Raw genomic sequence first — 25,829 nt, 5'->3', positions numbered from 1 at the left:
ACTCCGACACCTGCTCTTGTAGATCCCCCCGCCACTCTGCTCCAACCCACTCTACAGTATTACTCACATTGATTGACGTCCGCTCAGCAGCAAAAATATTTCCACTTCACTCACATGCTCTGATTCCCCAGCTCTACAATTTCCATTCAGTGATTTTGTTTTTGGACTGTCACTTTACCTTGTAGGAGTCTCTATGGTCTCGTAGGCCTTGCAGAAGACTCTCGGAGGCAGATCTAGCAGCCTGGTAGCCTCTATCTAAGCCCTGCCCATCTTTTTCCAGGGCCAATAGGAGCTGAGGGGGGACGTCTTTAGGGCAAGGCTCCGTCAGCCCCCTAGCAGCTTCCACTTCCTTGGTGACCTCAGGTTCGAGGTCGCGTAGTTCCAAATCCAAAGCCTGAAAAAAGGGTGGGAGAAGAGAAATGTAGCTAAAGCTGGTAAAACACAATCATGTTACTGTATACAGCTTACATTCAATTACACAGTGCACATAGGGTAGTGTCTATTTATATGCACAATATCTAATGCATATACTACAGTATGTGTGCAATATCTAATGTACAATAATTGGTGTAACATAAGTGTAACAACTCAATACTATTTCTAAATATGATACATGACATAACATACAAATACACGTCCAATACTGTTCATGTTGCCAAGCGAATAAAACATTTTGAACCAATATTATTATTCAATGTCTGACGAGTAGTCTTGAAACATGAGGTACAGTAAATAGTGATTTATACATAGTTGCTCACAGGTGTCGCACAACGTCAGCATGCGACTCCGTGCAACAATCTCAAGCCCTTGTGGTCTTTTTATAGTGAGATTCTCAAGGTGCAAACTAGCATTGTCACTTTTCAGTACCTCCGTTTGTTTGATGGTGTCATCAAGAGCAATGAGGCTGCGACCAATGGACTGCTGTTGCTGCTGTTTGAGGCGGACCTCAATGTGCCTCACCATAGAGACAAGAGCCACAATTCTCTGGTCATGTTCTAGGCATTCCTGACGGATCAATGATGACTAAAGACAAAGGAAATACATTGGACAAGGTTGGATAACAGGAATTATAATTCAAAATTATAATATGAATAATGCATCAAAAAGTATATGGAAATGAAATGATAAGAAACGTATACCTTGCCAGTCTTTGCTATACTCTGCCCTTTCCTTCTGCCGGTCTCTTCCATTTGACCACCATCCTCTTCCTCCTCTCCCCAGCTCTCAGTGGTTGCATCTGACTCAGCAATCTCAGCAGAATCTGAGTCCACTGGAACCGCTTCGGAAAGCCAAGGTGCTGACTCCGGATCCTGCCGTTTTGCAAGTCGTTCCGATGATTTGGTTTCAGTGAGGGCAGAGCTTTCCACCTGCTTTAGCTTTTTCTTATTTTTTCCTTTAACAGCGATTGTATCAGACTCTGTCACAGGCTCTGTAGGTTGAGTCTGTTGTTTGGAAGGTGGGGCCTCCTGAAGGCCAGAGGAATCAATGGCAGGGTTGATTTCTGATTGCAAACACACCTCAGGGGTTCCAACTCCCAGGTGTTTATCATCCTTAATATGTACCTTTGGCTCCTTCTCAGGTCGTTTCCTCACAGACTTGACACCCGCCACCATCACTTCCTCAATGCCAGTCTGGGGTTTCTCCTCCAATTGCGTAGAAGAGAACAGTCTCTGCTGGCTGGCATTAGATTCTATGGAACTTACTGTGGAGGTGGCCATTTTGTTTGCCTGAACAGCACTTTGAGGCACAATGACATCACTTCCTAATGTACTGTCAATGTCCTGGGCAGTGCTCTGTTCATCACTGGAGACCAAACTGCCATCATCTGTTTTGGCCATAGTTGTTTTTGTCACTGTTTTTGTTGGAACAGAGACCTCTGATTGTGGCTTCTCCACTGTCACAGGTGGACTTGTTGCATCTGTCACTATCGGAATCTTTGACTTTTTGTTTTTCTTATTTCGCTTTCCTTGCTTGGCATCCTTATGCTGGTCTAGTGGAACTGTCTCTTGTTTTTCTTCACTATTCACCCTCTCCTCTTTCTCTTTTGCTGAAGCTTCAGATGGCTTGGCATATACTCTCAAACCCTCTGTGAAAGAAGGTACATTACAGCTCACATCCTCCTTGACAGTCAGCTTTAACTCTGTTCCTCTGATAACCTCCTCTCTCTCTTTCAGTGAAGGTTGAGGTAGTCTGGTGGCCAAGTCCATGACAGAAGGTTCCTCCCCACTTATATCTACCTTCCCAAGTAATGTCAAGTTATCTTGTTCTTCAAATCCAAGAATTACATTCTCCTCTTTCTCTTTTGATAAAGCTACAGGTAGTCTGGTCTCTACACTTGCACTTGCTTTGACAGAAGGCTCCTCCCTAGTCAAGTCTTCCTTTCCTCTGATAATGGTCTCCCTTTGTTTCAGTGAAGGTTTATGTGTAGGTAGTCTGGTGGCTATGCCAACACTGTCCTTAGAAGGTCCCTCTACATCTACTTTGCCAATTAACATCAAGTCCTCTTTCTTTTTTGCTGAAACTTCAGATGGCCTGGTATCTACTATCACACCCGCTGTGAGAGAAGTTACCTCACCACTCACATCCTCCTTGACATTCAGCTTTAACTCCTTTCCTCTGATAATGTCCTCCTCTCTCTCTTTTAGTGAAGGTTGAGGTAGTTTGGTACCCATTTTAACATTGTCCTTGAGAGAGGGTTCCTCCCTAGTCAAGTTTTCCTTGATGCTCAATGCCGTTTCATCTTTGCCTTCCATTCCACTAACTTTCTTATTTTCAATAGCCTTTGAGAAGGGTTCTGAAATTCTGGCATCTACACCAACACCCTCCTTGACAGAGGAGCTCACATCTTTGACACCTGCCTCCATTTTTTTCTTCTCTTTCCCTCTACTCCTACCTGCCTCTGTCTGTGCTGATATGACATCAGGTGGCTTTACACTGTCGTCCTTGGCTGGAGAAGTTTCCGCAATTACGATCTCAGTGGAAAGACTTTCAAGCGGTGGTGCCTGACTGTCCTTCTTCCCCACCTCCCTGCGTAGAGCCTGCAGCTCCTCTGCAGTCTGCTTCTCACTTACTCCTTTCTCAAACACCTTCTTCAAAATACTTTCTTTTGCTTTGAGTATCAAGGCTGCTTTCTCATTGTCTGGCAGGGTGGATTTCTTATGACGTAATTCACCCTCCTCTTTCTTTAGCTCCTGTATCTTTTTCTCCTGTTCGTTTTGGTTCATGACAAAAGACTCTCCCTCTTTCTGCTTGACTGTGAGAGCAGCCTCCTCTCTCTGTTGCTCTCTTTCTTTTACCTCCATCTTCTCACCGTCTCTATGGACTTTGGACAATGTTGATATCATAGCATCTGCTTCAAGAGCAGGCTTGCTCAGTTCAACAGATGCTTGAGAAATCTCATCATCTTCAGATGTGGTCCTCCTATCATTTATGACCTCAGCCCGTTTTCCAGTGGAAAGCCTTACAAGTGCAGACGAGCCCTCTTGTGTGGATGCTTTCTTATCTCTCTGTTGTGATTTAACAGTATCTTTTGCCAAGTCAGCAACTTTAGCCTGGACATCAGTCGCAATGCATACCATCTCATTTTCTGAAGAATGCTCTGCTTTCTCTACAGGGTGTGTTACACTGTCAGCTTGAATTTTCCCTTTCTTCTTATTCTTTCTTTTTTTCTTGCTCTTGCTCTCTGACTCCTTAGACAGAGAAGACGTTGCCTGGTCTGAATGTTCAACATCAGTACTATCTCTCGCTCCAGTCTTTATTTCATTACGTTCTTTTTCCACCTCAGCTTTCTCTATCCTTTCACCCTCTTCACTCAGTGTAAGTGTAGACACTTCCACTATGTCTTTCTTTTGTCTATCATCCCTTAAATCTACTGCCGTAGAATCGGTCAGTTGTCTATCAATAACATCATGATGCACTGCTGCGACCCTCTCATTTACTGATCTATGATCCATTTTGGGTATCTTGGCAGGCTGGTCACTCGGCTGAATAACATTAGTCTCTTGTCTGACTTTGTACTGTGAACCTTTGTCAATATTACTAACAGCATGAGACTGAGTGGAATCTATTGGTGACAAGGTAGAATCAGCCTTGCTCTCAGTTGATTGCAGTATCTTAATGGGCCCTTGTTTGGAAGCCTCAGATTTAGCGGCTTCATTTTTAGGTTTAATTTCTTTAATTGCCTGCTGTATCCTTTTTTCTACACTGCTAGCAAACTGAGACAACACATCAATGGAAAGATCTGTTTCAGTCACTGCCTTTTCTCCCACTGGCTCTTGCTCAACAACTACCTCCTCTTCCATTATTGCATCATAAAACTGTGACTGCGTTGATGTAATAGATGGCAATGTCTTCCCAGCATGCTCTGTGGTCACCAAGTCTTTTTCTGACAACGTCTCCAAGAGAGAAGATTGTGAAGCCAGGTCAGTGCTTCCACCTGACCACTTTGTATGGCTATCTGGGCTAGACACCGGCAATGTAACCGGCAATGTAAGAGAAGGGCTATACGTGCCTGTTGATGATGGAACAGGTGAAAAACTATCCTCATATTCACCTTCCATATCCTTTACCAGGATCTTGGCAGCCATGTCACTGGATATAAGTCCTGCGGCAATGGCGCTCTTAAGACTAGAGACCCGCTGACCAGTGGCAGGGTCAACTAAGCCTCCTTTTATCATCTGCTCAGTGGCTATGTCCCTGACCATGTCTTCTGCAACTAGTCCTCTCTTGGACGCCTCAGGTAGAGGGAGTCTCTCTCCACTAGTGATATCGATGATGCCTCCACTGTCTGCCTGGCTTTGGAGCAGCCTCAGAGCTGGAACTGGGTCAACTTGATTGCATGCAATAGCCTGAGGAAGGGTCAAACTGTCTCCTGATTGGTAATCCTGAATGCCTCTGAATGGCTTCACTTCAAGGAAACGTTTTCCTGTCTCTATGTCTATCTTGCCCTTGTTAACAAGGTCTGAATAGGGCAAGATTCTGCCAGTTTCGGGGTCAAGTACACCTTGTGTTACACCAGGAGAAGCCATGGCCTCTTTAGCAATGTCCTCATCCAGCAGACCCTTAGAAAGTGCCTCATTTAGAGTCAGCCTGTGTCTAGTCTCAGGGTCCAAAATGGCACCTGTTGATGCCTGGAAAATGGCAGCACCAGGGTGGGATGATGGACTAACTTTCCCCTGGTACACCCACTCTAGCTCCTCCAGCCCAATGGCTATAGAGCGGTCTACAAGGCCTCTTTCTACAGCATCAGAAACGGAAAGTCGTGCTCCTGATGCATGGTGTATTATTCCACCCTCAGCCACTTGCTTTGACAAAGCTTGATATGCCTCACCTGGCCTAATCAACCCCTTCTGAATGGCTTGCTCCAGAGGAATCGGGGACTTTGTTTCAGGGTCGACAACTCCATCCATTTGCAGCTGTAATGTTGCTTTAGTAAGAGCCGTTTCTGGATCTCTGGCTTTGCCTTTGTATGCCTTCTCTAGTGCCACCAACTCCTCTCTCTGGTCCTCCTCTATCAGACCTAGGTTAGCTGCTAGAGTGACTGAAACTTTCTTATCTCTGCAGAGGTCAACGATACCCCCAGAAGCTACCTGGGCTTCCAGAAGTCTAGCAGCTGTGTTGCAGTCGATCAACCCATCCACAGCTGCCTCCCTCAGCCCACGGATCTGCCCTTTCTCAGCATCCACAATGCCAGCTAGTGTTTTGTCTGACCTCAGCACACTCCACATCAAGTCTTCATCAAGGAGACCCTCCCGCATTACATCCTCCATACTTAGGGACTGACTAGTACTGACATCTATGAATCCTCCAAACAGACCAGCCTCAGCCATCAACCTGACTGCAGTGTGACCAGGAAGAATGCCCTGGGCCACTGCCTCGTCTGGCAGAAGCCTTTCCCCTTCCTCTGTCATCAGACCTCCATGCTTGAGTTCAGTGACTAACCTCTCAAGCTCAGCATCCTCCTCAGCCTTCTCTGCTGCTAACTCTGGGGTACTAATCTTGGATTTGGCATGCTGTGTGGCAGTCTCTTTAATAACACTTTTGTTTTCTGCCTCTGAGATAGGCAGAGTATATTTTATAGCCATCTCCTTTTTAGAATGAGTCGGATCACCAGTTTGGTCTACTTCAGTAACAGGCGAACCAGTGGGTTCGTCCTGCCTAAACATTGCTGTCAGAATGTCCTTGTCTGTTGTGAGTGATGTTGACTTTATTTCGCTATCAACTATGGACATTGCTGCCGTCTCTCCCATAACAGCTTGAGTGATACTGGTTTGGTTTTTAAATCGTGAGCTATTCTTCTGACTGTCTCTATCGCTCAATGCTGTTTCAGTAGCTGCCAGCTTCTTTCCATTAGAATATTTTAATAATTCCTCTTTAAGCTCCCTAGCCGGGGCCTTGAAACTTTCCCCAGAAGTTATTTTCTTTTCATCTTTCACTCCTCCATCTTCCAGTCCCATAGCAATTTGGGCTTTAGCAGACTCACTCTGTTCAGTCACTTTTGACCCGGGATGCAGTATTTGATCAAGCCTGCCACTCTGACCTGCCACAGCTTGATTAGCCTTCACGGTTTCCCCAGTAACTAATGCGGTAGCTTTCACCAGCTCCACAAGCTCAGGCTCTAGAAGCACAAGCCTTTTTCCGGAGTGGACATCGACATAGCTGTGGGTCATCAGGTGATAAAGCAACTTATGGTTTGCCTGTTCTTTAGGATCCATGCCATCCATGGTGGTGGGCTCCCAGAAGGGCCCTGCTGGTGCAGACCCAGAAGGTGGGGAGGACGGAGGGGAAGAGGAGCTGGTGGAACCCCAGCTGAGGCGGTTCAGAGATGGAGTACCCGTTTGGTTCATGTTGGGGAGAACATCAGGGATATGGATCTTTCTGAGGACCTCTACCACACTTGGTCCCAGAGCATCCTTGGTCCCTGCAGCCTGGTTTAGGGACACCATCTGGAGGGCGTCTGGATTGTATAACGCCCCGATGGCATGACGATGCCTCAGGGTGCTCCTCATCAGTTCTCCGGAGATCACTCCCTGTTGTAGGGCCTCAGCAATGGGCAGGAGCTCTCCAGATTCTGGCCAGAGCACTCCCATGAAGGTCCAGAGGGACTCGAGGACCAATAGAGCCAAAGGAGCTGACAAAAGCTCCATGCGTATGGCCTCTTCCACCCCTAGACGCTCTCCACTAAACGGGTCCAGAATACCTCCAGATTGTAGCTGTCGGGCCAGCATGGTACAAGCCAGATCTTGGTCCATCAGTCCATGGCGAACAGCCTCTTGGATTGTTAGACGGTGACCAGAGCGTGGGTCAGCAATACCTCCAGCAAACAGCTGAGCTTCAAGTAGTCGTACGGCAACTTTGCGGTCAATGAGGCCTTCTTGAACAGCTCGGAAGATTCCAACTTTTCTCCCAGAACAGAGACATACGGTTCCTCCAGGCTGCTGTTTGACAGGGAGGAGATAAAGGCCAGAGTCTTCATTGAGGACACAGCGCTGCTGAAGCTCAGAGAGGTTTAACTTCTCTGCTGTGTTTGGGTCGATGAGCTCCCGACGCTGAAGCCATGACTGGAGCTTGGTGAACGTTCTGGGAGTCAGGAGGCCCATATCTCCTGCCGTCTCTAGATTCAGTCTCTCTCCTCTTGAATCTTTGACACCTCCAGTGTTCATCTGGAGTTCTAGAATACGTAGCCCCACCTCTTCTCTGATAAGCCCCTCCTGCATAGCTGCAACCACCGGCAGGAAACGCTGCTGCTGCAGGCCCTCTGTTGGTACAGCCTTGTCCACCAGTTGCAAGGCACTTTCGAACTCAGTCAGCGATTGGCTGGTGTGGGTGTCAATCAGGCCTCGAGCCAGACCTTGCTCCATTGAGAGGCTGAGAGGGGAGTCAGGATGAAAAAGTCCTCCCATGGTGAGCTGGGTTTCCAATAGAAAGCGGCAGGACTCCTGGTCAATAAGACCTCGTTGCGCTGCTTGAAACACTGGGAAGGTTTCCACGGTTCCCAGGTCAATCACTCCAGCAATGGCTGTCTGAATCTACAGAGAGAATGAAAAACAACAATCAATACAGACATACTGGCAAGAATATAAATATGCTCTGCACTTTGGTAATAGAATTAAATACAAAACGTGCAAAAGTTCTGATATACAGGCACAAATAAAACAGGAAAGGGAGAAACCCCACACCAAGTTGCCACAGACATTATCTAGAGAGGGCTCTAAATGTATTCACGAAAGCACAGACATACTTTTCTACAGACTTTTCTACAGACATACAATTCTAAAAAAGCAGTAAGCATGCAAGAAGCAAAGAAGAAAAGAAAAGAAAACCCCAGAAAGCTCCACAAAGACAGAAAGAAATAGTCACATGAAAATGACATTAAAAAAGGTTAGAGAAAACATATACTAGAGAGAAATCAACTACTGTATAAGCAACGGTAAGAAAGGAAGCCTGCATCACTTACCGTATGGGCTTGTCCCGTGGCACCCACACACTAAACGGGCCAGCCCAGGGCTTGGCAGAGCGAGGCGTGACAGGTGAGAAGCTTGGCTATTAGCATTCTGCATGCCACACTTCCATGACTTAGCTGTGGCACTAACTAGTGGGCATTGACTTGTTGTTCAGTCGACTTGAGTGACTCACGATGGCTTTGGAGTAGGCTGAGGTTACCGCTAGGAAATTCACTGACTCAGAACTAATTTGAATACATTTATCAACAGATAAAAGACAGATTGAAGAGTTTTTTAACGTTTGTTTACTACTATTCTGTCTTAAGATATGGCTGCTATGTTCCTTGGCTCATCCGCGATTCTCCTCTGGCAGCTGTTAGTGATTTTCAAGCAAAATGGCGGTTTAAAATTCAAACATTAATAGTATGCATTAGACAGCACAAACAAAAACACACATACAGTCTCATACACACACACACACTCTCTTGTGATCTGGACACAACATGCTCAAACGGTGAAGTGAGGGTTTGCGTAGCTGGCCTCTGGTGCACATACTGTATATTCTAGATTAAAAGTGACTTGTTACAGCCTCTGAGCTTAAATTCACACCAAAGAAATATAACTGTAAAACCACACACAATTCACGGAGGAATCAATAATGGGGTATAATAATAGTGCAATCATTCAAACACCTGAGAAGATAAGATAGCTCATTTTGATGATGCTCAATACACTTTAAATTAGACATGTGTATGAGTGTATAACCAAAATTATTACATTTTATTTTGAATAATGTTAAGAACTCACCACTTAAAGAAGAAATGTCTAACGTAACAAAAATATGACATAAAAGTAAAATTGGAACTAGCATAATGGAGTTCTATGGGTGACTACAGAAATGAGGGTAAAAATGCATGGCATAACTGTGCTTCTATAAAAATAAATACTACAAAAATGAGTTATATAGCTTCTACGGTAGCTAACTGCTAGCATGACTTATGCAGTGCTACACTACAGCTGCACCTCTAAGGCCAAGTATTAGCCATAGTAGCAGTTAAGCACATGTGTTTGATGATGATGATGATGATGATGATGTGGTGACGAAGATGACAATGGCCTTGAGAACGATGGTGGTGATGATGAATGATGTTACAGTATACAGTACGTGATAGATCACTCCATGCTAAGGCCCAATTCAGACAGTGTACAGCTCCTCATTCCAAGCTCACATATATGGACTGAGTCTGTTCTAGCTAAACATGGGCATCATAACGTGGTTCACTACCAACTGGAAGATGAAAGCTGGATGTGCATGGTCTAAAATCACACCATTCCTCGAAACGTCTCCCCTGACTGGCCTTAAAAGATACTGGGGGAGAAGTGATGAAGCATGGACAATTCTAAACTTCCAGTTGATATGAATGCTGCTACTGTCTGAATAAGATCTTGTGAAGTTTAGTGAAACCAAACCAAAAAGTACATGAGTCAGAATTTAGGAATGATGTGGTGATGTATGACCAAGAAATAAAAAATGAATGCACACACTGTCAGGCAACACAAAGCATGCGGTACATTAAACACACTCATTAACACGCGCGTAGCTCGCGAGCATACTTCAAAGTGAAAGCAACATCATCTAATAAAAAGTGACGCACACATCTTTGCTTGAGGGGCAGTTCCTCAACCTTGCGCCAGCAAAACAAGCATCAGGCATAAACTTGGCATCCCTTTCTTCCTGCATGTCCTTCCAATGACATTATTATGGGTCAGTTGCAGACAGTGCTAAAAGTCCCCATGCCCTACCATTTTACTGGTGTCTTAAAAGTAACATTTTACTTCTTTGAATGACCAAAACAAAACCAACATATTTTCAGTTGAAAATATGTTGATTTTGTTTTAGGTATAAAACAAGGGCATACTGTAATCAACCCCTCTGCAGCCCACCCAACCAACCAAACACAACTTTACACCCTCCATCACCTCCCATCCCTTCCTCAGCCTGTTCTACCTTTCTCTCCTCCTCCTTGGCCAGTTGCTGCTCCATCTGCTGTAACTGTTGAGTGGAGCTGTCACAGAGCTGGCTGTAGGTAGCTGTAAGTTCCTCCAGCTGGGCTGAGACCTGCGCTCTCTCCTCTGGAGACAGCCTGCACGGGAGAGGCAGATGGAGAGGTTACGGGTGGTAGGGCGCTGAGGGCACATTTGTGTGCCTGTGTGTGTGTCCGTGTGTGCTCACATGTGTGTGTGCCTGTGTGCATGCATGTGAGAGCGATAAAGAGAGAGAGAGAGGTTCCCAATTACACAGGAAGGTCAGAAGTGTGTTGCTGTCTGTCTGTCTGTCTGTCTGTCTGTCTTATCTTATCTTGCCAGGATATTCACCTGAGATATTTCATTCGAACAAAGTGAAGGTCAGGACATATATATATACACACAGTGTGTGTGTGTGTGTGTGTGTGTGTGTGTGTGTGTGTGTGTGTGTGTGTGTGTGTGTGTGTGTGTGTGTGTGTGTGTGTGCTATGAACCTACTTGCTGGCCTGTTTGGATCGTAGGAAGGCTTGTGTGCTTCTGATGGCCTCAGCCACTTCATCCTTCTTAGAAGCCAGTTGCTCTTTGATGGCCTATGTGGGTCACATAGACAATGTAGGAGGCATGAGCAGGGAAGCAGACAAAATAATGTCTTAACACGATGTCGAAAGGTAACACCTGTCGAAAGGTAACAAGTATAAAAATCACTTAAAGTCATACTGTGTAAGTGGTTCCGATTACCTGCTGAGCAGCCAGTGAAGACTCGGCACTGGGCCCACCGGTGCGTCTCTGCAGGCCGCTGACCCAGCCCAGGAGGTCTGACACTTGGCCCACCCTGGCCTGCTTCTCTTCCTCCACCTCTTTCTGCACGGAGACATTATTAGAGCCGATGGATCATTTCTGACAGACATGACGCGACTACTTCCTTTAGTACCCGAGAGAACACAGAGGCTCTCATGAGTCCGAGCGTCCCAATTAAGGGCATGTCATAATAATAACGGTGACAAACATGCAGCATGAATAGCAGATCAACAAGCTCACCGCGTACCGCAACGCAAACACGTTGTGAGCTTGTTGATCGGCTAAATTCGGTATAGGGTTTAAGTAGTATAAGAACGTATCTGAAATATATGGCAGTGGGCAAAACAAATTCCTGCATTGAACTCATCTCACTACTGTAATTATAGACATTACAGAGAGATGCGTTATTTTCAGAATTTAATCAAATGTCCACCTCTTCTTCTTCTAGTCTTCGCAGGGCGTCACTGATGTATTTGACGTGTTGCGTTGTCAAGGTGACGAGGGCTGTGTAGCGTGTTCGCAAGTCCATGAACTAGAATGATAAACGGACAGGAATTAAATGACAGAAACACTGAAAAAATGCTTTCTAAATGACTATGCAATTACTAATAAATGCTATCTTTTCATCTCTCTCCATACCTCCTGAGTGATGGCATCAGAAGAGGAGTGCATCCTCCTCCGCTTGACAGGGGACTTGTGGGTAGACTCCACAAAGGCTCTGTAAGTCATCAGCTGTAGTTCATAGTCCTGTCAATGGATACAGACACAGAGTAGGACATTCAGTATCAGACAAAGCAAAGCGGGAATCTTTGTACATACTGTATTTCCCTTGATTTACATTAGAATGAAATTGTCAGACAGTCCCATACCTTGACTGCAGTGCAGTACTGCTTGGAGTGAGTTTGGCATTCATCTAGTTTGGTCTGGTTCTGCTCGATTGCTGCTACTAATGCCTGGGGGAAGGGGAGATTGGCGATACATGTTAACAGATGGCATTTAAAGAAATCACTCAATATCTTTTGAAGGTGATGACTCTCTCTAACCCTTATTTTTCTCTCGTGCTCCGTTTGTACATCAGCAAATACATACATGTACCAATATCTTTGTTGCTAAATATAATAGCATTTTCTCATCTTTTTATTCCATATGAGAAACCTCTTTTTTTCCCTCCAACCCTATGGGCCTGCATGCTAAAGTCATCCTTGTGGAGATGAAAATGCTACCACTGAATGTGTCCTTACAGTCTGCTGTGCCAGCTGCTCAGACAAGGCCTTGCTGTCCATCTGTCCAGGCTGTGTGTTCTCCTGTCTCTTGGTGGTCTCCTCAATCCAGCTGATCAGGCCCGAGTGTCCCCGTCTGTACTGCTGCAGCTCTGAGCCCAGCACCTCCAGGTCTGTTCGCCTGGAACACACAACAGCAAACAGGGATTAGGCTTTGCTTTAAACAGACCCTAATGGGCACAGTTTGGGTCAGACAAAACAGGCGTTTCCAAGTTGAGAGGGGGGGTGCAGCAATTGGAAAGGAGAGGGGGAAAAAAAACATTATCAATTTCAGTTCAAACTATCTAGATAAAGTGCACAGGTTTCCACCAGGGCAGGTCAGGTTGTGGCCTCCTGGTGGCGCTATAATAGGCCAATGTGAAAAGGGTGCCATTTCTTCTGCCTTTGATGGCAATTGGATGATTTGAGGCATTTTGTTCCAAAATGTGTTTTGCTAAAATCCACCTGTTGGTGGCGCTATAACAGGCCAATGTGAAAAGAGTGGGATATATTCCTCAGCCTAGTAGGAAAGTCTGTGAAAAATGTCACGTGAATTGCACGCTGCCTTCATGATTTGAGGAGTTTTGTTCAAAACAGGCCAATCCTGCCAACTTTGAAGGGCAATTAGGATGGAATATGAAATATCGGACAGATCCGGCTTGAACACATGACTATAGAGATAGTGTGTAACAATTTGCGGGATTTTTGGACACTATAACAGGCCGGTCTGGAAAAGTTTGGGGCAGAGGTTCATCATTGGCATCCAGGGAGTGTGTGTGCAAAATTTGGCATCGAACGGTGCCGGAGAATAGCTGTACACAGACGGACGGACGGACCGACGGACACACACACACGGACACATGGACGGAGTGCAAAACATACTCTCTCCCCATGCCTTCGGCCTGGTGGAGACAATTCACTTCATAACATTATTGTGGCAGTTTAACAACTTTCAACCTTTTTTTTTTTTTATGGGGCTTGAATTTGTCAGAAAGAATTCAGAAACAAATCAAGATACGGTAGACACGTTATGAACCTAAAGACTGTCTATTTTCACTACTTCTTATCCCAATATCGACCATCCATCTCCAGTCTGTCTAACAGTGTCTCGCTACATACACTCTCTTTCATCCATCCCTTCTTTTAAGCATCTCACCTCGTCTCCACCTGCCTCTTGACACCGCTCCACCTCTCTGCCATCTGATTGGCTCTCTCCTGGTGGCGCTCCACATCGCTGCTGCGGTCTGGGTGGAGCCTGCTGAGCTGAGAGCCCGCCTCCTTGGCCCGCTTCACCTCCGACTGCAGGGACTGGAACACGGCCTCCTGCTCCGGCAGTTCCTCCTGCCACCTCTGGCGAGGTGATGGAAGAGCAACAATTTTATGTCTCTTTTTCAACGTTCCAGACGCCTAAGGTTTGTAGCTTTTCATTTTTTTTAACACATTTTGAAAGTACCGGTTCCCATAACTCAGAGGCGGTACCACCTGCTGAGCAGGGGCCCAAATTAGGTTTGACACCCTTATCTGAAACTGAGCCGTATCGTACCAGAACCTGTATAATAGACTATACAGTACACACAGTTTACTCTGTTCTTGTTGTCGAACATGAAGAAAAAAAGTTTAAAACCCCCCAAAAGTTGAGTAAAATAGAATAAAGGTTTTATAATAATACATAATAAATGTCCTTTTTATTTTGATTTGCATAGCAACTAGAACAAGAGGAGAACAGTGTCGGTACTGTAACTGATGTTGTGTATGGCCGTGGTGTAACTGTGTGCGTGCGTGCGTTGTTTTATTTCTTACCCCCAGTTGTTCTCTGATGTTGTGTATGGCCGTGGTGTCAGCAGGCACAATGTCCTCTTCACTCAGTCTGGTCTCATACTTCCTGACCTGACTCTCTGCCTCCTCCAGGCCTCGCACCAAAACATCTACTGTCTTCAACCTGCAGGAGAACACAGGTGTAGAATAAGGTCTTAACGTCTTACGGTCATAATTATATTTTTTCTTTATCCATAAATAGGTTATGTAGTAACAACATGTAGACTTATTTCTCATCTACAGATGCTATTTTACATTTAGAGCAGGAGTCGTGCGGGCTTCCTTGCTTCAAAGACTTCAAAACGCACGCCTGTTCAAACAGACTACGGTACTTTTTGTCTCAGCTCAAAGTGAGTTGAGTGACAGGTACCTTGGACACGCCCACACTTTTCTACACGATTCTACAAATGCCTTCTAAACCAGTAGTATTCTGCTATTATTATTTTTCAAAAGTAGCAGATGTACAAGCTCGCAGCATGGCACAAAAATGACACAAATGCGTTTTCCAGGTTTTAATGGGTAAAAGCAGGTCACCTGAGCTACAGGGTACAGAGAAAGTTATGGTGCATGACATGTCTGTGTGCAGATTATTTTGTGTGACAATGAATAACCCTGCAGGATATATACATTTATAATGATTATTAAAATAATCATTATAAATTAATAATTTACATTAAGTCTGCTGTAATATCTCACCGAAAGATGCTTCTGGATGAGTGCCTGTATGCCGAACATTTACAAACGGAGTTTCGGCTCTGTCACACAACAACGTATAAATCATTCTTAGCTCTATTGAAACGAACAGTGGTACTAACTTTTGTAGGAAGACAGAGGAGAGGTTGTGCAGTTGGTCGATCTTTTCCACAGCCTGGTTGAGTTGCGAGCGGAGGACGGGCACGCTGGAGGACGATGGCTTCTCCTCGAAGAAAGACACACAGCGACGAGAAACGTCTCCCAGACTGGAGCGCAGCGCGTCCAGCTCTACCTGCACCTTCTGGAGGACAAACAGAGATAGAGAGGAGGGTCAAACTTACACAGCACTTCTACCACTATCTTTGCATTCTTAGTACTTAGTATTTACAGTACATGTATTTGGGCTTTTGTTTAATTAGTTCTCACTATTTTTGCACGCATTACATTTTCTTTGTGTCAAAGTGTCCCTGAGAAAGATACCCTCTGGGCGTTGAATTAATAGCTCCCACTCCAAATAGTTAGAATGTGCAGAGGAAGAAATCGCACGTGCAGTGACAAAAACACCCCAAAAGAGTGGGGACTAAATTCAATATAATTATTTGACTTTTATATAAAGTGCATTTCACTATACAAAATGAAGTACACCTACATAGTGAAAATGCCATCTAGATAATCAATAATCCCAATATGGTAACGATAAGTGCAAGTGTATCAGAAGCTCAATCAACGGTAGGCCAATCGTCAGAATAATGGTGCGACCCTTCAGTTGCACCGTTTGTGGTCAAAAGGATGTGGACTAGAAATCATAATAAAGGGACACATGAGGAGTCATACATAGGAAAAACCCTTCAATTGTCCTGTGCATGTTTGTAATGCACATGTGACTCCTAATAAGATTGCTTTGGTTTCCAAGCACAGCCTGGATAGCTTACTCGGTAGAGCATCAGACTTTTAATCTGAGGGTCCAGGGTTCAAGTCCCTGTTCAGGCTCTTCCATGCATGCTTGCAGTGAAAATGTTGGAGCCACAAGTTGACCTGATGTACTGCAAAAATGGGTCAACTGGCAGAAAGAACATTAGTCCCTGCTTGAATACAATGCTTATCGTTTAAGATTTGCTGCCTTTGAGTAAAGCTGCCTAATGCCTATATATTTGCATAGTGACCCAGTGCTTGACTGACTCCACTGAAAAGAGAAACCAGACTTTTGCATAGAACATTCTGGTTTGCAGAATGCAGACATCGGTCCCAATAACAAAACTATCACTACCTAGAATATGCTAGACTTCAGCAATTATGATGAGTACCATCGAACAGGCTTAATATGGTTAAAGTATGGAAAATCGTAACAAATATAGTTTTTACTATGCCTGTTATTAGGAGTAGTTCATAATGCAGTAAAATCTTTGGGTAAATCAATGCCTGTGATGTTAAAACAGGTTCAAGTCAAAGAGGGGTGTCATTGCTCCTTTCCACCAGCAGGTGGGGGCGGAGTGCAGCTCTGACCTCCTGCTCTGCGATCTGGACAGCGTTGTCAAAGCTGTCACTGGACAGCCTGCTGGGAGGTGGAGTCTGGATGCCCCGTGTTAGTCTCTGCTCGGCATCCCCCAGACGCAGCCTGATGTTCTGCAGCTCAGACAGGTACGAACGAGATACAGACTCATCCTTCTCCACTGGAGATGGAGGGAAAGAGAGAAAGATGGCATCATTGTGAATCCATACAGTAAATCATTCCATGTTAATTGCATCAATGCAAATGCTGCAATCGACATATACTGTACGAGCAAACAGTGTGTGTGTGTCTACGCATCTTCGTTTTACGTATACTGTTTGCTCATTTGCTGCTTTCCAAGTCGTTTTGTGTTAACAGGGTGAACAGACGTGTCCAGTCTGAGAGAGTGAATGTAATGTTAACTGTATGTAAGCGGTGCCGTGTCCTCTCTGTGACTGCCCTACCTGTCTCCATGCTGAGGAGCAGCTCTCTGCAGTGCTCCTGGGCCTCCATGGCGTCTCTCTCCAGGTCACGCCGCTCGGCCGGTGGGAACAGAGTGCTGTCTCTACTGTCGGCCAGGAAGTCGGCCATGTGGTTCTCCAAGTGCTCCAGGGCCTGCTGGCGCTCCGACTGAGGTTGGGAACGCACCTGGAGGGGAGAAGGAGGAAGGGAGGTGAGTGAGGAGGAGGAAAATGAAAGAACAGGTGTTGATAGAACACAACAAAATCGAATAAGAATTAATAGAACAGAAACTAGAACAGAACATAATAGAAAATATTTATTTTTAAATAGACAGAAAACTAGAACCGACTCATTACACAAAACAATGCTTTTTTAACATTGGAACATTAATTTATATCATCAGTACTTTGTGTGCATGCGTGCACACACACACACACACACACACACACACACACACACACACACACACACACACACACACAGTGAGTGTTACCGTGTCCAGGTTCCATGCAGAGACAGTCCTGATGTCTTTAAGAAGGTAGTGCCAGGACACAACACTCTTCATGTTGACATGGAGCTGATGCCACAGAGACATCACCTTCTGGTACAACTGCTCCATCCTATGCACAGTCACAGTCACAGTCACACACACACACACACACACACACACACACACACACACACACAGAGGGATTACTAATTAATAAATGTATGCGTGTGCGCACGCGCGTGTGTTAGTTTTCAAATGTGTGTGTTCAATATGACACAAATTATTGGGGAGAATTATCTGTCAAAAATAAAAGCATGAGGCACTTGGTTCCTTTTGATCTACACAGCATCCTGTGTGGGCGTGTGTACTGTACCTGCTGGCCGTGTCGATGGCCTCCTGGTTGGGAGGGGGAACGGTGAAACACACAGAGGGAACCATGGCTTCGTTCCCAGTCGTACTGATCACCTTCCACTTCGTCCTCTGGGAGTTGTCTTCCAGGACACACTCCTCCCCACTATTTATTGTGATCTGAGAGGTGGTGGGCAGGGGAGGCACAGGGAAGGGCGCAAAGGGGTAGGGGGATACAGTAGAGGCAGAGTAATGGAGAGGGGGTGATGGAGGGAAGATGGTGGAGGGGCGGATGGATAGAGTGAGACAGGGACGGATGGGTGGAAAGCCAGGAGGAGGGAAGTAGGATGGGAGATGTAAAGACAACATGAAGATGACAGCCCGGCAGTGTTACAGTATGTGATGGAGAAGTCAGTGCCCAATGACAAGTTATGGGAACCAGAGAAGAAGTTGTTACAGGAAAGATGGCCGACAGGACAGAAGGAAATATAGGGTGAATGGAAAGAACAGGATCAAAGGGAGAGAGGGAAAAGAAGGGAGGGGAGAAGAAAATGAGCAAAACAAAAACTGATATTGATAACTCATGACACAAAACAATATGCAAAACACTCATGGTGTTACATGAGGTTAGTGAAAGCACCAAAATGCTAAATGAATAATAACTGAATCCAGCGCAAGGATTCAAGAGCTACTTAAAATCTTTAAACAATAAAGCACTTGATATTTTGACAGCAACTAAACGCCTAATGTGTTCAAATTCATTAGCGGTCCATTGTTGACTCATTAAACCAACGATGTGGAAATATAATGACATAATTGTCATCATCAAGTCCTCAGCCAAGGGACATAATAGAGGAGTTTTAGGTTTAAAGACCTGGCATAAAAATACATTCAGAACTAATACGACGGGCAAAGCAGTGGCTAAGGGGAAGACATTTAGCGTCGCACATACAGTCACATATGCCTGTGTAAATGACTGCCCCCCCACCCACCACCCCCTCTCACCCCATCCCCTGCACACTCACACACACCGACATGTTAATGTTGCAAAACAAAATGTACATTAAAGCTTAAAGGTATTCCTGGCTAATAAGACAAATATGCCTGAATACATTATAATTGCCCTCTATAACAAAAAAAAACTTAAATATTGTATTTATTTTATAAATTGATAATCTTTCACTCAATAGGAACCACTCCCATCAGTCCACATGTGGTCTAGCCCTATGGAATGTATGGAATGAATATGTCAATACAAAAACAACTTAATACTTCCTAAGGTTAATATGAACATCAAAGCAATATTTTGAATAGTTTTTATTAGCACATACATTTCATATATTCCATAGGGCTGGAACACACATGACAAATTACATCATCAACTTGCAATGGGGGGGGGGGGGGGGGGGCAATTATAATGTATTAAGCCATATGCGTGTTATTAGCCAGGGATCCTTTTAAAAGCTTTGATTAAAATTGTCTTAATACTGACTGAATGACTGATTTTGTGTTAAATTCAGTTCAGTCAACGTTTGCTGCTTGCTTCTACCAACTGATCTCAGGCTAAGAGTGTCCTGTTATTAGATATCTAATGTGATGTATTGTGCTGAAAAGGACCACATAAACTATCATCATCATCATCTTAGAGTAAAGGCCAATTTATACCATATATTGTATAATAATGAGCATATAAATTATGCATTATCAACTGAAAAATGTATAATTTATATGCTGATGCAAAATACACCATTCACCTAAAATTAGCTTTAAGAATAAAAGCCCCTGGAGAATCTTTTTTCCAGGGGCTATTTTAGGCTAGACTTTTCAAATCAATTTGTACTTTAAGATGCATTTAATAGAATGTAATATAAATAAATAAGGCCAAATTAAATGTGGCATTGGATTACTAATGGCAAGTGCGTTTCAAGTCTCTACAAATAGATTTCCATACCGTAGTATTGAAACAAATTTGAAACAGACTTCCTTTGAAGATAAACCAAAGCCTGGTAAGCTTTGGAAAATGGTGTGCAGTAATGTTAAGTAGTAGTCAATAAGCTAAACATGCCAGGCCACCGGTATGGTCCTTTAAGACGAGTCCTTTTATGATGAGTAGAGCGGTGGGTTATAGGATTTCTTATTTTTTTTATTAATGTCTGTATTACTGCAGTGTGCTGCAGCGATGTCACAATAATATTAATTGTTAGTACTTGGTAATTAAAGTGAGCTTTACTTTAACAACTGTTTTAACATGAAAACTGCCATCTCAGATATCTTCACCCACAATAATCAAACAAAATCAAGTCAGAAAACTGATTAGAGTTCAGCTGACAAAAGCAGGAGCAAGCAGGGCTGTGCGGTGTGTGTTTGTGCGCGGTGTAAGAGCTGATCTGAGGTGAGAGAGAGAGAACGTAGGCAGCTATACCTGAACGTTTGTCTTGTCAGCCCAGCCGACAAGAGGACGAGAGGAGGAGGAGGGAGAGGAGGGAGTGAGAGGAAATCATGAGGGCATGGAGAGAATGGAGGAGGAAGGAGATGGGAAAGGAAAGGAAAGAAGAATTAACTTTGTGAAAACTGCAAAGTGCAAGTTTGACCTCAGGTTCAGTGAAGGACAGCAGACAGAGTGCCCTGCAGAGGGCGAGCGCACACACACACACACACACACACACACACACACACACACACACACACACACCTTCCACTGCTCTGACAGTGGAATTACACATTTATAAGTGGTGACGACAAAAAAGTGAGATTGAAATGGGAGCCTGCACACTGCACAGCACAATCTAGAGTGTTCATTTAACTCTGCGACCCTTACAGATCAGTATTTTCCTTGTTAAATGAACACTCTGGACTTTACCGTGTGGCAGCCAATCCGCATTCCTCCATCAACCCCCTATGACATTACGCCTCAGTGAGCAGGGCAGCGAGCAGCCACCCAGCTGTCCATGCGTGCACACACACACACACACACACACACACACACACACACTGTATAATTGAAAGGCTTTCTAAGTCCCTGAGGGCATCAAAGCAGAAGGAGAGGGAGAAAGTGTTTGAGTGCGAGTGCATAATGTGTGACGTGCGTGAGAGAGAGAGAGAGAGAGAGAAAGATGGCAGGTACAATATGCATCCACATTGAGCCTGAATTATGCCATACTTTGAGCACCAGTGTCGCATGCTGTAAATAGGATGAAACACGTGAGCATGTAGATCTGCTATTTTCGCCGCATGACACCATGCGATGGAGTATAAATTAACCATTAGAGAAAGAGACAGGTTTCTGTGAGTGCTGTGCTTTGAGGGGGGTCAACATGATCAGAGGCAGATGGCAAATGGATTTTTCTCCTCGAAGTGTTAACCCTCTCCAGCCCAGTGTTAACATTCACTACTGACTGTACTGCCGTCTTCATAGAAAGAAAAAAAAAGAACCCAATCAATATACAGCAATGTGCGAAAACAATCATGTTTCATTTTAAACTGTGCTGTAATCCTCACACTCATTCAGGTTCCTCAGTGGTACATTTGTCTGAGATTTGCTATTCATAATTGGCTCTTGAACAGTATGAAACCCTTGTACGATTTGAGCCCCTTCAGCAGAGACAATTTAGACCGAGCAAAACAGTTTGAATACTGTATGTCTTTACTGCTACTGAAACATCTCATGGAACTCCAAGGCCCTCTCAATAGAGCAACGTTTTACAACTGGTCGGGGATTACAGAGGAAGTGGATGTCAGATAGAGGAGATGATGGTTGGATCAACAGAATGGTACGGTCAAACTGGTAACGAGTGTTCATATTTTACAACCTGGGGCAGACCTGGTACTCACGGAGACAGTGACAAATATTGTATACTTATAGTGGTTGTTTGAAATCGAAATAGACTTAAAATTGCAATTGCAAAATGTCATGTCTAGGTCACCTGCCTGAGAGACAATGTCTACCGCTCATCCAAGAGGGAATCCCCACTTGGCCATAGGGAGATATTGTGCACAAGAGCTTCATGCAGTACCACTTGTAAACCAGTAGGTGTCCTACTTGGTCTAAGAAATATCCCACTGGAAGTTTAGGGGGACCACTGCAAAATTGCAAATGTGCTAGTAATATAGTATTAATATAGTCTACCATACAGATTAGGTTAGAATTATGTTTTATTCATTGAAATCAGTTCTGCATTGCAGCTTCAAATTAAATTGAGGAAAAGTGAGAGCGATTATTGCAGTAACCTAAGCTGTCTTGGCACTCACTGTCCTGTTGCACATGGACAACCACCATCAAGGTCAGCTTGCCTTATGACGCGTGTTTGATCGATGCAACCAGATCATGACCAGTAGGTCACATGACAACAGCCATTTGGATCTCTTTGCAAAGATGATCCATGATATGGATTTAGAAATGTGGCGTTTACGGGTAAAATCTGTCCTCCTATAGGCTCTAGGTATGTGTGTGTGTTGGGTACCATACCTCTATCTGCCTGTAGTCGCAGATGGCCTTGATGGGTGTGGTGGTTCCCACAGGGCACTCTGCGCTGCGGGGGCGGAGCTGGACCACGGTCTTGGCCCGGCCCACCAGGCTGGCCACTGAGCTGCGGTATTCTATCAGCTGCTCCTTCTCCTCCTGTCAGGGGGGAGTAAGATGATGCTCACCGGTTCAATCATAAAGCAGTCAATTTTTACTTGTGTGTGTGTGTGTGTGTGTGTGTGTGTGTGTGTGTGTGTGTGTGTGTGTGTGTTCATGTGTGGTGGCATGGCTTCAGGTGGAAACAAATCTAGAATAGTGAAGACACATCCCAAGGTCAAGAATATTATTTTTGTAATATTCATATTATAACACCCCTATAAAATAAATTGTTCAATGATGACAGCCGGTTGTCTGCTGTTGGCTGCTGGACTATATGCCTTGCTTTGAGTCACTTGTACCCTGCACAACCCCAATCAAATATTTAAATATATTTATTTCTATCTCCATGGTTCATGCTACTGTAAAGCACAGGTTGTGGAAAATTACAACTAGCCCATTAGCCTGTGGCCCTAGAGGTGTGAATATTTTCTGACTCAACGGCTTGGGTGCACAGCAGTAAAGCCTAATCCTGACATGCAGAATTGCATTTCATTTATTTCTAGCGTGTCCTCAAATGACATAGACTAATTAAGGATTATTTAGAGAGAGAAGAGAAAGGAAGAGAAAGACCTCAAGTAAACAGAAAGGTAATGTCAGAGTGAGAGAGACAGACAGTGTATGAACGAGTGTATTAGCGGGATATTAGGCTATTGTTAATAAAGTGACACCCCCAAAGTGAATTCCACAGGCCAGTGGCAAAAACACTGAGCTAATATGAGCTGCAGTTACGCCTATACAACACAAGTGTAGCAACAGTGATGATAGCAAATAGGTGAGTAAACTAAAATTATTTTATTGACAGTAATTTCAATGTGAATTCCATGAGTCTGGTATTAATTAAAATAAAATTGAAATGTTAGTCCTGTATCCAACAAAAAAATCATATGAGATGTTATGTGTGTAGTATTTTACTTTATATGAACTTATGACAAAGAAGCTGGGTATGTCAGTTTAGGTGGATTAAAGCCTAATTTGTAGCGATGCTATGTTACCAAAGTATACATTAGGCTTTGGCCTCTTCTACAGATTCTCTAATACTCATGATGTTTAACACCCTCTTCTACAGTCTGTTGGAAGACTATTCAAGTCTTTGTCGAACCTGTGTAGAAGAACACCAGTACATTTTCAAGATCAACTATAGACAAGATAAGTTTAGAGATGCAGCTGTACGCTGAAGTTGAAATGGGTCTAATACCCCATCATTTATTTCATGATCTCAGACTGTAAGAGGCTGGTGGTTGATTGGTTATCGTTGAGGCATGTGCCGGCCTCCTGTCAAATGTCTTTCGGAATTAGAGTTTGAGCACACCCAAACGAATGTTCATTGAATGTTGGGAAATTATTAACAAGTCAAATGTACAATCAATGAAAGCCGACACAAACACACAGACAAACGGAGATCACGGAGGGACACATGCTCGTTAATATAAACATGCACGCAAGCATGTGGATTTGCACACACTTGTATGCACTGCCATGCAGCCACAAATAAACAGAGGCAAAGCCTAAACCAACACAGATTTTCTTTGGACAACACCCACAGACAGACATACTGATACAATATAAAGACGTCGTACACACAAACTCTTCCTCTGACCTGATATATGGCCACTAATCAATTGCTCAGAACCATGGTGCAAAGCACCATCTGCTCTGTGTCCGTGTGCGTGCGTGCGTGCGTGTGTGTGTGTGTGTGTGTGTGTGTGTGTGCATGAGCATGCGCACATTCATATGAGAACTAGGTGTGAATGTGGCAGACTCAACATCTTTGCCACAGGAGGCATGATTCAGCAACGTCCCTCTCAAATAGATGTGACCTCACTGCATGTGGCAGAACTGCAGGCCTAGAGCTACCCAGCACAAGAACAACAACAACAACAAGCTAGTTAGGGGAAATTACTTTTACTGCTTCACCCAGCAAATGGCTGATCAGGTGGCTTAGATGAGCGCATGAGGGGGAGCTGTTAGGGATAAAGTGTCTCGGTCAGAGAAACTTTGACACAGACTGGGCAAGCAGAGAGTCGAATTGGAGACCTTCCGATTCCCACTCAACTATATGACTGCTCCAAATTGAAGGCAATTGTGTTAGTTATGCTTCAGTGCGTTGTACACATGCTATTATCACAAGTCTCGCCTATTAGCTATTAGACCAAACACAGAGCTTTCAGAGTTTTCGCTCCAGAGGAAGAAGGACTCATATGATGAATTCCTGTTCTGTTTTTGACTGGTATATAGAAGTGTCTATTTGTACGTCTCTAAATGTTTTGATGAATTGAACATGGTGGACCCTCTTTTAAACAAGTGTAATGCTTAATTGGGTCGTCCACTCACAGTTAACAGTCTTTATATTGAGTTTGTACTTGAAATATACTGTAATTCTGCAAACTGTTAATAAATATTTAAATCAATCAATCAATCAATACCATGGAGTCTTGTAGAAGGTCCTCCAGTTTGCCCAGTCGGCTGTTCTTGTCACAGGTGTACTGTCTCTTGATGGAGTCCTGGAGTTGACGCAGGTACGACTCACAGTCCCGCGCGTCATTCATGAACTGTCAGAATTAGAGAAAACAGTGACCGTTTTGTTTAAAAAAAAACAGTCTCAAAGCGAGTTTATCATCATCATCGTTCACAGTCGACAGGATTATGACTCGCATGAGGGTTCTGATGACATCAGAGACCGAAAAACAACATTAATGGTATATCACTACATTATGAGCAAAATTGGATTCCCACAGCTGAGCCAGTGGAAAACAAATCGCTCTAATCATGAGGCGTGTCATGTGATGTACAGCAGCTGCTGCACAGATGGTGTTGCTGAATAACCGATTGACAGTGAACTTTACCTGAAAGTAGGTAGCGTTGTCTTTAAGGTGTTGTTCCACACATACGCACAGCTCACGCACCCACTGCCACTGTGTCTGCAGGGCGGCACTGTATGCCTGGAAAGAAATAAAGGTGTTACTGTAGTAACTCTGAGGACCCCCTGTTGAAGACCCATGCTCTAAAGGTCATTCTGACCAATTCAATAACACCGAATGACTCAGGAGGAAGAGGTGGCTGCTGGGTAACCGTACCTCCACGGTCTGTTTTGCCGGGTGGTTCTCCAGACACAGGCGATCGGCCGTTTCCTGGAGCGAACGCATTACATCCTGTTTGTCGTCCAGGTCTGACCTCATTTCCTGGGCAGAGGAGAGACGAACAGAATGTTGGCATTTGATTGTTTGTGTATCTTCAATTCAATTGTCAATTGTGGGTGAATCTGAAAACAAATTTCCGCCTGATTGATATTCATATAACTGAATCTTTATTCCAGACCCAGTAAGATCCATATCACAAATAAAAACAACATAATAAAATAACAGAAATAAAAATAAAGATATACTTTGTT

At 44.2% G+C, this 25,829-nt stretch overlaps 1 protein-coding gene across 13 annotated transcripts in view; it reads right to left on the bottom strand.

Annotated features, from left to right (window-relative positions):
- macf1a (microtubule actin crosslinking factor 1a) overlaps positions 1-25,829 on the bottom strand; it is a 292,770-nt gene that overhangs the window by 104,968 nt on the left and 161,973 nt on the right. For 11 of the 13 annotated variants that reach the window (XM_080786736.1, XM_080786746.1, XM_080786742.1 and 8 more), the window contains 21 exons: positions 25,516-25,620; positions 25,285-25,380; positions 24,865-24,990; positions 22,286-22,438; positions 17,846-18,000; positions 17,476-17,602; positions 16,985-17,168; positions 16,535-16,701; positions 15,154-15,332; positions 14,324-14,462; positions 13,680-13,873; positions 12,506-12,665; positions 12,134-12,217; positions 11,904-12,011; positions 11,698-11,796; positions 11,205-11,327; positions 10,965-11,056; positions 10,450-10,585; positions 1,140-8,027; positions 868-1,023; positions 179-394 (listed from right to left, as the gene is read on the bottom strand). In XM_080786736.1, the coding sequence (XP_080642862.1) occupies positions 179-394; positions 868-1,023; positions 1,140-8,027; positions 10,450-10,585; positions 10,965-11,056; positions 11,205-11,327; positions 11,698-11,796; positions 11,904-12,011; positions 12,134-12,217; positions 12,506-12,665; positions 13,680-13,873; positions 14,324-14,462; positions 15,154-15,332; positions 16,535-16,701; positions 16,985-17,168; positions 17,476-17,602; positions 17,846-18,000; positions 22,286-22,438; positions 24,865-24,990; positions 25,285-25,380; positions 25,516-25,620 (9,687 nt within the window). The remainder of the gene's footprint in view (positions 1-178; positions 395-867; positions 1,024-1,139; positions 8,028-10,449; positions 10,586-10,964; positions 11,057-11,204; positions 11,328-11,697; positions 11,797-11,903; positions 12,012-12,133; positions 12,218-12,505; positions 12,666-13,679; positions 13,874-14,323; positions 14,463-15,153; positions 15,333-16,534; positions 16,702-16,984; positions 17,169-17,475; positions 17,603-17,845; positions 18,001-22,285; positions 22,439-24,864; positions 24,991-25,284; positions 25,381-25,515; positions 25,621-25,829) is intronic. The other 2 variants (XM_080786738.1, XM_080786739.1) reach the window with 2 other exon arrangements.

The sequence above is a fragment of the Protomyctophum bolini genome (assembly GCF_963924005.1).
Source record: "Protomyctophum bolini genome assembly, chromosome: 17".
In the NCBI taxonomy this organism is placed as follows: Eukaryota; Metazoa; Chordata; class Actinopteri; order Myctophiformes; family Myctophidae; genus Protomyctophum; species Protomyctophum bolini.
The sequence above is the reverse complement of the archived record's forward strand: the minus strand, read 5'-3'. Positions and strand labels throughout refer to the sequence as shown.